Source organism: Dasypus novemcinctus, chromosome 1, assembly GCF_030445035.2.
Source record: "Dasypus novemcinctus isolate mDasNov1 chromosome 1, mDasNov1.1.hap2, whole genome shotgun sequence".
In the NCBI taxonomy this organism is placed as follows: Eukaryota; Metazoa; Chordata; class Mammalia; order Cingulata; family Dasypodidae; genus Dasypus; species Dasypus novemcinctus.
The window spans coordinates 156129193-156143673 of NC_080673.1; the positions used below are offsets into that span (position 1 = coordinate 156129193).

Consider the following 14481-nt stretch of genomic DNA (forward strand, 5'->3'; position numbering starts at 1 on the left):
AATGCCATGGATCTGGGCAAAGTAAACTGAAACCCTTCTGGAAAGGATTCACCATTCTAGATTCTGTGGAGAACTTTCATGATTCATCAGAGGTGGTCAAAATATCAACATTCACAGAAGTTTGAAAGAAGTTGATTCCAGCCCTAATGGATGACTTTGAGGGGTTCAAGACTTCAATGGAGGAAGTAACTACAGATGTGGGAGAAATAGCAAGGAATTAGAATTAGAGGAGCCTAAAGACATGATTGAATTGCAGCAATATCAAGATAAAATTTTAATGGAATCAGAAGTTGCTTCTTACAGATGAGCAAAGAAAGTGGTTTCTTGACATGGCTCTTATTCCTGGTGAAGATTCTGCGAACATTGTTGAAATGACAACAAAGGATTTAGAATATTATGTCAACTTAGTTGATAAAGCAGCAGCAGGATTTGAGAGGATTGACTCCAATTTTGAAATATGTTCTGCTATGGGTAAAATGCTACCAAACAGCATCACATGCTACAGAGAAATGTTTTGCAAAAGGAGGAATCAATTATTGTGGCAAACTTCATTGTTGTCTCATTTTAAGATATTGACACAGCCACCCCAACCTTCAGCAACCACCAACCTGATTAGTTAGCAGCCACCAACATAAAGGCAAGACCCTCCATTGGCAAAAAGATTATAGCTCGCTGAAGACTCAGATGATGGTTAACATTTTTTTAGTAATAAAGTATTTTTAGTTAAAGTGTGCACATTGTTTCATAGACACAATGCTATTGCACATTTCATGGACTACAGTATAGTGTAAACATAACTTTTATATGCACTGGGAAAGCAAAAAATTTGCATGATTTACTTTATTGCAATATTCATTTTATTGCAGTGGTCTGAGCCAAATCCATAATATCTCAGAGTTATGCCTGTATGCAGGTGAATGTGTTTTTGAAAACCAGGCCTTTTTCTAGGATTAAATATCTTCCCTCAGGCTGGCTACCTTTGCAGATATATATCATGAAAAATATGAGTCAGTTACTATATCCTTCTTTACTGTTTTACCCTTTTGACCTTGTTCCAACAGCAATTATCTACCCCGTGATATGTTTTTAATGAGATTATTTTTCCCCAGTACCTAATGAGGCTTGACCGAATGTAATAAATTCTCTATTATATCACTCAAAAGACAGTCTCTTCAATCTCACAAGAATTACCCAATGAGACCTATTTCATTGGGAAAAATTTTCATCTCTTAAGTTTTTAATTACTTAAGAATGTCATTGTAGGCCCTCCCTGGATCAAGATGGCAGAGTGAGAAGCTTCAGGGCTCCATCCCCCTATAGAAGCTTTAAGCAACCAGGAAGAACTGGCTTTCTCAAAGCTACCTAAAATAAAGAAAGAAATAAAAAGGACTGCAATAACAGGGTGAGTACAGAATCAAAAAAAGAGTACTTAAAAGCGGTAGGGGGAAGCAGACTTGGCCCAATAGATAGGGCGTCCACCTACCACATGGGAGGTCTGTGGTTCAAACCCAGGGCCTCCTTGACCCATGTGGAGCTGGCCCATGCACAGCGCTGATACGCGCAAGGAGTACTGTGCCACACGGGTGTCCCCTGCATAGGGGAACCCCACGCGCAAGGAGTGTGCCCCATAGGGAGAGCCGCCCAGTGTGAAAGAATGTGCAGCCTGCCCAAGAATGGCACTGCACACACGAAGAGCTGACACAGCAAGATGACAACAAAAAAAAAAAACACGCAGATTCCTGGTGCCACTGATAAGTATAGAAGCACTCACAGGGGAATGCGCAGTGAATGGACACAGAGAGTAGACAATTGGGGCAGGGGGAAGGGAAGAGGAGAGAAATAAATAAATATAAATAAATCTTTTTTTAAAAATTAAAATAAAATAAAAATAAAAGCAGTAGGAACTCCTGACCTCTCCAGTGTGGATCCCTGGTCCAGTTCTGGAGAAAGTAGTGTAACCTTTGTGCACACCTTGGAAGCATGTATGTCTTGCCCAATCTGACTGGTGATGGGCTGAGGGACTCGCCATCCCAGAACTTGCCTTGTGTGTAGAAGCAGTTGACAGAGCTTTCTTACAGAATTCTGTGAGAGCAGTCAAGTGGTGTCTGGGACAAGTGATTGCTGGCTGGAGACATACAATGCAATGCCAGGAACTTTTAGGAAACTGTTTCCCAGGGAAGTGGGGACATTCATCATGTAAATGAGAGCATTTCTAGGGTCGCATGCATAAAGGCCCAAAATGAGATGCATGCGCAGAAAAGATCAGGGAGACCCCTAAACTTTGGCCCAGAGCTATTCTCTAGAATCATTGTATGGCTAAACTCTGAAGAATAACACTCTCACAGGTCAATATTCAAAAACTAGGACAGGACTTTTCTTTTTTTTCCTTTCTTTTATTTTTATTTTATTTTTTGTTAGCCCTTGGCATTCAAGAAAAGCTCTGTCATAACACTAACTGAATATAAGCTTAAGAAATAAATGCCTCTGTGTCTAAATTCCAGTAATAACTCATTAAAATATGAAAATATTCATGTTTTAATAAGATATTACAAACATACACAGAAATAGGAAGCAATGGCACAGGCAAAGGAGAAGATTAAAGCATTAGAAGCCATCAGTGAGGAGGATCAGTCCTGTGACATTCCACACAAAGACTTTTTTTTAAATGGTCCTAAATATGCTTGAAGAGCTAAAGGAAAACATGTACAAAGAACTAAAGGCAATTGGGGAAAAAAATAGATGAAACAATAGAGAGATGGAAATTATGAAAAGGAGCCAAACAGAGTCGAAGACCATTAAAACAGAAAATTAAAAATTACCTAGAGGGGTTCAACAGCAGATTGGAGCTAGCAGAAGATGAAATCAGTGAACTTGAAGATCCATTGAAATCATTCAGTCTGAGGAGCAGAAGGGAGAAAAATGAAGAAAAGGGAATAGAGCCTAAGGAACTTGTGTTATAATAGCAGGTGTACCAGTATACACATTGTGGAAGTCCGAGATAGAGAAGAAGGAGAGAAGGGGGCAAAGAGAAAATTCAAAGAAATAATGGTTGAAAAAATGATGGAAAATAAAAGGAAAGAATGGCTGAAAACTTCCAAAATTTAATAAAAGATAAGAATATGATGCACATTCAGGATCCTCAGTGAACTCCAAACAGGATAAACCCAAATAGACCCAAACCACGCCATGTTTTAATCAAGTTGTTAAAGGTCAAAGATAAAGAGAGAATTCTGAAAGCCACAAGGAAGAAGCAATGTGTCACATACAAAAGAGCCTTGGAAAGATTATGTACCAATTTCTCATTGGAAACCAAGGAGGCAAGGAAGTGCTGAAAGCAAGAAATTGCCAACCAAGTATTCTATATCCAGCAAAACTGCCTTTCAAAAATGAAGGGATTAAGACATCCCAGTTAAACAAAAGCTGAAGGACTTCATCACCTCTAGACCAGCCTAACAAGAAATGCTAAAGGCAGTTCTTCAGGTTGAAAGGAAAGGACGCTAGCCAATTGACTAAAGCCACATGAAGGAATAAAGATCTCTGGTAAAAATAATGGCATGGGTAAATATAAATACAAATACTACTGTATTTTTTATCTGTAATTCCACTTTTTACTTCCTACTGATACTGAAAAGCAAATGCATAAAATGTGATAATAAATCAATGGTTTGGGACTCAAATATGTAATTTGTGACAAGAACTACACGAAGGTTATAGAGGGATATAGGAATATAGTTTATGCTATTAAAGTTAAGTTGAAAAAAAATAACAAAAGAAAAAAAGAAAAAAGTTGGTATCTAAGAAAAGCAATTTTTATAGATTTAATATGTAAATTTAAGTCCCACAGTAACCACAAAGAAAATATTAGAGAATATGAAAAGAGACAGAAAGCAGAGTGGGGGAAAGGGTAGTGGGGAGTTAATGCAAAATGAGTGTAGGGTTTCTGTTTGGGGGTGAAAGGAAAGTTCTACTAATGGATAGTGGTGAGGGTGCTGCAACTATACATGAAAATATTCAAGTGTTCAAGGATTATGATGTGTGAAAAATACTCTCAAATGTTCAAAAAATAGAGGAAGGAAGGGAGGGAAATGGCAAAAGTGGCAAAATGTTAAAATTGTTGAACGGGATATCTGGGGGTATGGGGTATGTTTGAGGTTTCTGTATTGGGTTTGTATTATTTTTGCAACTGTCCTTTAAGTTTGAAATTTCAAAATAAAAAGTTAAAAAATAATGTCACTGTAACATAATTACACATGTACATAGAACAGTTTTACCAATAGCCACTTACCAGATGCTACTAAGGTAATAAAAATATTGCTTTCATTTTTCGGTACCTGCATAGAGTCAGATCTCAATTATCAGGCTAATAAAGAAAGCATAGATGGGAGACATTTTCCTCATTGTCACAAATAAGGACAGCCCCTCCTCAAACTGGCAGTCATTAGCAAATTCAAATTATGGAACCTTTGTGATCCATCTCCTTTTAATACCTTTTATCAGTTTTCTTTGCCACTGTCTAAATTACAGTAGAGGTCAGAACACTGAATTTTAAAATATAAGTAAGTGACCTCTTTTAAAGTCAGTACAGGTTGCTTGATAGATCCAATATGTTCCCTCTATGTGGCCTTGTAATACTCATTCAAGGGACTTCCATTTTTTTCATCAGCCTCTATTGAGACTATCGTGTATCCCCCCAAAATTAAAAAATAAGATAAAAAACCTTAATAGAAGGAATTGAAACTTTAGACAAGAACTTCCTGGAACCACTCTATGCTGGACATTTTAGACCTGGGAGCACTTTTTTCTAGAAGCAGGACATAGGCTTCCTGGAGCTAGATAGCTTGGACTAAAATCCTGCTGACTCAAAGAGGGCAAATTACTTCACATCTTTGTGCCTCGGTTTCATCATCTGCAGGATCCACCTACTAGGGACGTTGTGATGATTGATATGAATGAATGTAAGTAAAGTACTCTAAACTGTGCCTGGTATGCAGGCATTACCCAGTAAATGTTAAGTGTCATTATCATTGTTGTGACGCTTTGCAGTACTTATCACACTCTGAAATATACCCTCTTCTATCACATCTAGTTTCTCACCCCAAATCATTCTTTCCTTCTAAGCTAGTCCCTGACTCCACAGTTACTGTGCTATAGTATTTGACTTCCTTCCTCCCTTCTAGAGTTAATGGTGAACATTGAGTTGGGACGCAAAAACGTTCTTCACCAGGCCATGCCACCAGTGTTACTTAACCCACCTTGAAGCTGAAAAGTGAGGCTTTACACAGTAAACAAAAAATAAGTACCCAATATCAATACCACATCACTCAACTCTTTGAAAACTAGCTTAATGAAAATTGTTTGACTCTGGGAGTTCAAATGGACTTAGAAAATTCCTGTGAATATAGAAAGATGGAGTCCTAAATAAGCAAACAGATTATAAAAGATTATAAGGAATTCTATATAAATAGGGATACAAATTGTGTTCCCATAATGAATAATTTTTTTTGTCCTTGTACTTTGAAGTAATAGTACCCTTCCTGTTAATTCAGGGCCATAGTATAGAACAGTTTTAACCTGCCAAACCAGAGGCAAAAGCAAAATGTTGAGTATTACCCTTGGACCAACCTGGATTAAGACTTAGACACTATCACTTAGAATCTTGGAACAACACATTAAACTTGCCTAGGCCTCAGTTCCTTCATCTGTGAAAATGGGTTCTGTTGTTTTGTTTTTTGTTTTTCATTTCCTTGGCTATTCAAGCAAATACCATGCAATGGGTTGGCTTAAACAATGGAAATTTATGGCTCATGATTTTGAGCTAGAAGGCCAAATCAATCCTTCATCAAGGCAAAGACTGGCATTCTGAGGCTGGCTGCTGGTAATCCTTGGTCCTTAGCTTCTCTGTAACATGGCAGTGCACATGGCAGCCTCTCCTGGCCTCTCTCTTCCAGGTTCCACTGACTTTCAGCTCCTGGCTTCTCCCTCTATGACTGTTTCTATATATATCTGAATTTCAGTCTGCTTTTAGGGAAGCAGATGTGGCTCAACTGATAAGAGTGTCAGCCTACCATATAGAAGGTCCAGGGTTCAAACCCAGGGGCTCCTGTCCCATGTGGTAAGATGGTCCACGTGCAGTGTTGCTGCACGCAAGGAGTGCCGTGCCACGCAGGGATGTCCCACATGTAAGGGAGCACCACATGCAAGGAGTGTGCCCCGCAAGGAGGTCCACCCTGTGCGAAAAAAAACTCAGCCTGCCCAGGAGTGGTTCTGCACACACAGAGAGCTGACACAGCAAGATGACGCAACGAAAAGAGACACAGATTCCTGGTGCCACCAAGAATGCAAGCAGACACAGTTCTTCTGTGAAGAACACAGCATATGGGCACAAGAAAGCAGACAATGGGGGGAGGGGAGAGAAACAAATAAATCTTAAAAAGAAAAAAATCTACTCATAAAGGACTCCAGTTATAGGATTAAGACCCATCCTGATTGAATTGGGCCACACCTTAATTGAAGTAACCTCATCAAAAGGTCCTACTTGCAATAGATTCACACACCCAAAAGAATGGGTTAAGCTTAAAAACATGTTTTTCTGGAGTACATATAGCTCCAAACTACCTTAAGAGGTAATACCTTCAAGGGGTGAATGAGGGTTAAATAAGATAAAATATTTTAAAACATTTATAAAAGTAGGAGAGGAAAGCAGGAATAAATGCATAGGTACTATTCAATTATGTCATGCTTTGACTCGTTTCCTTGTGAACCCAATGCAATCCTGCAAGGTAGAGTTGGCTAATTTTTCTGCTTGAGGCCTTTTTCAAGTAAAGAATGGTTCATTTTTCTAGAAAATCCTGATTTCTTTCTTTATGAAGCAGTCATCTTAGAGATCTCTCAGAAAAACTAGGAATTTTCTGATTATATTTGACATCAGTATTTCAATTTTAATTTCATTTAACAATGAATTTTTGCCCTCTCCTAGAAAAGAATTTCATTCATTTTTATTTTTTATTTTTTTATTTTAAAAAATATATATATATATTTTTAAGATTTTATTTATTTAATTCCCCCCCCTCCCCCGGTTGTCTGTTCTCTGTGTCTATTTGCTGCGTCTTGTTTCTTTGTCCGCTTCTGTTGTCGTCAGCAGCACGGGAAGTGTGGGTGGCACCATTCCTGGGCAGGCTGCACTTTCTTTTGCGCTGGGCGGCTCTCCTTACGGATGCGCTCCTTGTGCGTGGGGCTCCCCTTCGCGGGGGACACCCCTGCGTGGCACGGCACTCCTTGCACGCATCAGCACTGCACATGGGCCAGCTCCACACGGGTCAAGGAGGCCCGGGGTTTGAACCGCGGACCTCCCATGTGGTAGATGGACACCCTAACCACTGGGCCAAGTCTATTTCCCTATTTTTTATTTTTTTAAGATTTATTTATTTATTTATTTCTCCCTCCCCTTCCCCTCCCCCCCCCCCCCCCCGCCCCGTTGTCTCTTCTCTGTGTCTATTTTCTGTATCTTCTTCTTTGTCCATTTCTGTTGTTGTCAGCGGCACGGGAATCTGTGTTTCTTTTTGTTGCATCATCTTGTGTCAGCTCTCCGTGTGGGCGGCACCATTCTTAGGCAGGCTGAACTTCCTTTCACGCTGGGCGGCTCTCCTTATGGGGCGCACTTCTTGCATGTGGGGCTCCCCTATGTGGGGGACGCCCCTGTGTGACATGGCACTCCTTGCGCGCATCAGCACTGTGCTTAGACCAGCTCCACATGGGTCAAGGAGGCCCCGGGGTTTGAACCGCGGACCTCCCATGTGGTAGACTGACGGTCTAACCACTGAGCCAAGTCCGCTTCCCTTCATTCATTTTTAAAACTGTTTCTAATTCCACAATGTCTTGAAATATGATTGTTAGGGTAATAGGACTTTTTAACTAATCCTTTGCTTCAGCACAACTTTAGGATGCTTAAACTGACTCTCTTCTTTTTACCTAGGTCCTTTAATTTTGTGGAAATCATACCTGCCTAGGGAATTAACAGAGAATTTGAATAAAAATGTATAAATTTGTTGCCACATGTTCTCTGAATTGAGTATTTTCATATTACCCTGCATTGAGCTAATCAAGTCCTAATGTTGCTGCATTAAATTCCATCTCAGAAGGTATAATTTTCCAATTTAATCTAAACAATGTATGACCTTTATAGTGTCTTCCATAAAAATAGTATTGGTTCAATTACTCCAGCTAGCAGAACATAGTTGGAAAGAATAACCATTTTACTTGGACAGTGGCTTCTGTATTTTGTCAGGTGCTTCATTTCTCTTTGCCTTTTCTAACCTGCCTCCATGAATACAATGTCTTTTTAACATCCCTCTCAGGACTATACAGGAGATCCCATCTGTCTTCAGACCTTGGTGGCTGCATGGCAGCCAAGCATCTCATAATTGTAGAGTGAAACATTCTGGGAGAGTGGATTAAGCAGACAGCAATAGGAAATGGGAGAGGGAAGAAGAAAAAGGGAGCTGCGAAAAATATACACTCACTTCCTTGGTGATGATGACATGTTATGGAAATAAGAACTTCCTATTCTAAAAAGGAAGAGGATGTAACATGTCAAAACAAAAGAAAAACCATGACTTAGCAGATTCCAGACCCTACAAATGACTTATAGCTGCCTTAGCCAAACACACCCCAACTCTCACACCTGAACCCCAACTCTCTCACACAAACACAAACTAGAGATGTCTAGTTTATCCAATTAGAAAGTGTCTTCTTCCAACTAACCTGAATGCATGTATTTTATTTTGCTACACTGCCTTAGCAGAGATAGGTTAAAGCAAATGCCCTTAACAATTTGAATGTCACAGAACCCTTTAAGAATCTATTGAAAACTATGATTCCTACTCAAAGTCCTCAAACCCATCTATACCCAACACTTCCCAAATTAAGAATTCCCAGATCAGATATTCATTTATGTTCACAAGTATTTCCTTTTTAAAATCCAGGGTCTTTTAGGACTACTCAGTGGCTATCAGTAATTTTGTTAGTGGGAGATTAGTTCCAATATATTAGCTCTCCTCCCAAGACTGGCTGACATCTGAGCCTGTCCTAAAAGAATGGGAATTCTGTTAGAGAACTTGTGGGTGAGGTGAACTCACCCGTGGACTATGGAGCAGTGTGGAGAGGAGGGAAAACTTGACTCTGGGGACCAGGATTTTGAAGGCAGTATAAAAGTATCAGCTATTGAGCAAGGGAGAAGCATTCTTTGGACCAGAGATGCCACCAATAAATTTCATCTCTTTCCAAATTTTGCTGACTTCTAGTTCCAAACTGGGTTTTTCTGCAGATACCTGCACTTAGACTCTAGGTCTGACCCTGTCTGCAGTCTCCCTTTAAAGGCTCTTGTCTCATTTGTTTCATCCCCTGAACAGCTCCCTGAACCACAGAAATGTAACTGTCCCAGCCGTCCCCAGACCCACCTCCACAAGTGGTCAGTTTAACCTGAAAGTTCCACTTTGCTCCTCTACAACTGCTTCCTTTATATACCTCATCCCTAGATGTCACCACCTTAGTCTGTTCTAAACCTCCATTAATATTTTGTAACTCTACCTTTGGAAAGGACACGTCAAACCTACAGAAAATAGGTTAAAAAAATATATATATATATAAATATTGCCAAACACTTAAATATTGCTAACTCTGTGCCAGGCACTGTTCTAATTGCTTGTGTCAATTCATTTACTCTTCTGTAGAGGTAGAAACTTTTTGTTAAATTCACTGTGCAGGTAAGGAGACTGAGTCACAGATAAGTAAATTGCCCATGGTCACACAACTAGTAAGTTGTGGAAATGGGAGAATTAAACCCAAGCAAACAGGCTCCAGAGCTGTACTCTTAATTACTATGCTATCTTTCTTCCTTTTGTTTTGATTTTTATTTATTTTTAGTATTTATTGTGATAAAATGTATACAACATAAAGTTTCCCTTTTTAAACACTTTCAAGTATGCAATTCAATGGTGTTAATTACATTCACAACGTTGTGGTATCATTCATTACCAGAAGTTTTCTATTACCCCAAACAGTAACTTTGTGTCAATTAAGTTCTTATATTTAGGACTTTGATTCATTTCCTCTTAATTTTTGTATATGGTATGAGGTAGGGGTCCACTTTGATTGTTTTTTTTTTAACTTTTTTTATTTGAGAAGTTGTGAGTTTACAAAACAATCATGTATACCATACAGAATTCCCATACATGGCCCCACCACCAACACCTTACATTATTGTGACACATTTGTTACAACTGATGCACTTTCATTCTTTTTCAAGTCGTTTTCACAGCACCCTTTTTGAAGAGATTATTCTGTAGCACCATTGAATATACTTGGCACCGTTGTCAAAAATCAATTGACCATAAATGTGAGAATTATCTCTGAATGCTCAAATCTATTCCATTGGTCTATATGTCTAGCTCTGTGCCAGTGCCACACTGCTTTGAATTTTTTGTCACTTTGTAATAATTTTGGAATCAGCAAGTATGACTCATCCAACTTTGTTCTTTTTCAAGATGACTTTGGCTATCAAAACCCCTTACCTTTCTGTATGAATTTAGTCATTGGCTTTTCCATTTCTGTGAAGAAGGCTGTTGGAAATTTTATTTGGATTGTGTTGTATCTGTAAATTGCTTTAGGTAGGATTGACATCTTAATATTTAGCCTTTCAATCCATGAACACAGACTGTCTTTCAATTTATTTCAGCAGTGGTTTGTATTTCTCCATGTACATGTCCTTTATATCCTTGCTTAAATTTAGTACTACATATTTTATTCTTTTACTTGCTATTTTAAATAGAATTGTCTTCATCATTTCCTTTTTGGATTGTCCATTGCTGCCGTACAGAAACACCACTGATTTTTGTGTGTTGATTTTGTACCCCACCAATTTGCTGAATTCCTATATTAGCTGTAATAGTTTTCTTGTAGATTATTCAGATTTTCTATATATAGGATCATGCCATCTGTGAATAGGAAAAGTTTTACTTCTTTCTTTCCAACCTGGATGTCTTTTACTTCTTTTTCTTGCCTAACTTCTGCCTAGAACTCTCACTGAGTAGCAGTGGTGAAGGTGGTCATCCTTGTCTTGTTCCTGATCTTAGGGGAAACTTTCAGGTTTCACCATTAAGTATAATGTTAGCTATGTTAGCAATGAGTTTTTCATATATCCCCTTTATGTTGGGGAAATTCCCCTCTATTCTTAGTTTTCTGAGTATTTTTTATCAAGAAGGGGTGCTAGATTTTATCAAATGCCTTTTCTGCACAAATTGAGATGATCCTGTGTTTTTCCCTTCATTCTATTAATATTATATGTTGCAGTAATTTTCGTATGTTGAACCACCCTTGCATTACTGGGAAAAATTCCATTTCATCATGGTGTATAATCCTTTAAATGTGCTGTTGGCACAGTGAGCCCCTGATACTAATGACTATGCTTGTGAGCCTATATGCCTGAAATAAGAGCAAGGCCTAGAGTAGCACTGTGCCTGGGAATTTCCTCCTGACAGCCTTTATGTTACTCAAATGTGGCCAGTCTCGAAGCCTAACTCAGCATCTAAATGCAATGCCTTCCCCCCAGCGTGGGCCATGACACCCGGGGATGAGCCTCCCTGGCACCGAGGGATCACTATCAAGTACCAACTGATGTTGCAACTGGAAAATGACCTTGAATTGAAGGTTCAATGCAGATCTAGCAGAATATCCCTGTCTACATATAATAACATGACTTTAAAATGCTGTTTGACCTAATGTAAGGGGGAAATGGAAAGGAGAAATGAGTTTATATGGCTACTAGTCTCTAAAAAAGAGTCTGGAGGCTATCAGAAGGATTGCCCTTATGCACAACTGAGCAGAATCTAAGAGACAGATGAAGTAGATACAATCCCCAGTTATTGGTTCCTTTGAGGGCTAAAGGGACCCACGGGTTCTATGGTCATGGCAGATAGGGTTCATTGCCATGACAGATGGCCCTTCTTTGGAGCTGGTGTTTCTGCGTGGTGAAACTGGACCCAGAGGGGATCTCTTTTCATAAGACTATCATGCTACTTTACTGGAATTGTAGTTGGTATTGGGGTTTCAGATATATTTAGGGGATTGAATCTTTTTACTGACAATATGATAACCAGGCCCTGAGCCTCAACAGACTCCAGCTCCTACAATCTGATTTATTGGACTCACCTCACTCAGCTAAGATGGAGTTGAAGAAGGACAACCACCACACCATGGAGCCTAGAGTGCCTACAACTGAAAGCAGGAGGAATGCATCCAGTAACCATGTGGAATCTGAGCCTCCTCTTGACATAGAGGTGCAACGGACACAACCAATCCAAGGACCTCAGAGAAAAGGTGGCATTGGAGTGGGCAAAATGGACATGGTGGCTGATGGGTATGGGGAATGGCAGGAAGAGATGAGATGTGGAGGCGCCTTTGGGACTTGGAGTTGCCCTGGATGGTGCTTCAGGGGCAATCACCGGACATTGTTAATCCTCCCAGGGCTCACTGGATGGAATGGGGGAGAGTGTGGGCCATGATGTGGACCAATGACCATGAGGTGCAGAGATACCCAGAGATGTACTTACCAAATGCAATGGATGTGTCATGATGATGGGAGTGAGTGTTGCTGGGGGGGGAGGGGTGCGGTGGGGGTGGTGGGGTCGAATGGGACCTCATATTTTTTTTAATGTAATATTTTTACAAAATCAATAAAAAATAAATAAATGTGCTGTTGGATTCAGTTTGCTAGTATTTCGTTGAGGATTTTTATATCTATATTCATAAGAAATATTGGTCTGTAATTTTCTTTTCTTATCATATCTTTATCTGGCTTTGATATTAGGGTGATGCTGGCCTTACAAAATGAGTTAGAAAACATTGCCTCCTTTTGGAAGTGTTTGAGCAAGATTGGTGTTAATTCTTTCTTACATAATTGGTGAAATTCATCAGTGAAACCTTTTGGTCCTGGACTTTTCTTTGCTGAAAGGTTTTTGATTGCTGATTCAATCTCTTCTTATTTGTCTGTTGAGACTTTCTGTTTCTTCTTGAATTGGTTTAGATAATTCATATGTTTCTAAGAATTTATCCATTTCATCTACAATATTTAATTTTTTGGCATACAATTGTTCATAATATCTTCTTACAATCCTTTTTATTTCTTTGGGGTTGGTAATAACGTCCTAACTTTCATTTCCAATTTTACTTATTTGCATCCTTTATTGTTTCTTTAATAGAATCTTCAGAGAACTGCTTTCATACACACACACATACACACATACATACACACTCCAAGTCTTTTAATGTGGAAGCTGCATCTATTTTTCTAGCACTGGTAGGCAGTTGCACATAGCATAGTCCTTGTAGGCCAGGACAAGGCAATGGCAATTTGAAACAATTTCCCCAATTCTAGCATATGGACCTTTATTTTCTTCCTTGCTAAACAGATTAGAGGACCCAGCAGCAGGACTAGGTATTGGCGTATGGAATAGAAGTATCCAAAGTAGCAGAGGGTTCTCACTGGCAACATAGTTTTAAAGGATTGCCATTGTACATGCATCAAAACTGTGGCACTTTCTAATATCCCCACTTTTCCTTCCAGGGCCTTCTCTCTCTTTTCCTGGGACCCAGAGCTCCTCACTGTGGTGAACAGCCCTCCTAGACAGACTGGTCCCATTTTCAGAACGAGGGCCATCCTTAAAGAGTAAAGGCAAACCTCACTGTTCCCTAAACTTTTTAATAGGGTGAAAAAGATTGAAATGAACTTAAACAACATCATTGAAGAAAGCCTCTGGTAGATAGCCTGAAAAATTGGAAGGCAAAGAGACAGGTACAGAGGTTATTGTATCTTCATGATCATAGCAAAGGTTTCAGGTCAATGGTGTGTGTAAGAGCCTCAGTTCTCATTATGTGGAGACACTTCTTTCCACCTTCCTCTCTGATCACTCTCTCACTACTGGAGGTAAAATTATCACCATCCCCCCAACATACATACAAAGTATAGACCCCAGAGTGATCAGCCTAATTCATGCACCTTAGAGAAGCTTGGATTCAGGAACTATTTTTGATTAACTTGCTCTTATCAGAACATACCTGTCCAATGTCTCATTCCCTCAGATCCTTGTAGATGACCAACTTGCTGTTCTCTGATAAGCTAATTCAGAGAAGAAACAGATGCTTTAAGATATTACCCCTTAAAAGGACATTTACATTAAAATAATAGATTGATAAACAGATGGCACAAAGCCAACACCCAGCATACAATCTCAAGCCAGCCTTGTACCCTTAAAACTCTCAGACTCCTCTTTCCTCTCTTCATATAGAATGCCTCCTCAGCGTTTTCAACTCAACTCAAAGCTCACCTCCTCCATTAAGCCTTCTTTGACTGAGGCTGCCCACGGTCATGTCTTTTCCAACTTAACTCCTGGGCACTAGAACAGAATTTGGCAGGAGGAAACAGAACCA

The 14481-nt window shown here is 39.5% G+C and overlaps 1 protein-coding gene across 1 annotated transcript in view; it reads right to left on the minus strand.

Moving 5' to 3' along the window:
* Positions 1-14166, minus strand: part of DCUN1D4 (defective in cullin neddylation 1 domain containing 4) — a 129376-nt gene extending 115210 nt beyond the window's left edge. The window contains exon 1 of the mRNA XM_058298823.1: positions 14110-14166. Coding sequence (XP_058154806.1) covers positions 14110-14125 — 16 coding nt within the window. The 5' untranslated portion in view covers positions 14126-14166. The remainder of the gene's footprint in view (positions 1-14109) is intronic.
* Between the last annotated feature and the right edge of the window lie 315 nt (positions 14167-14481).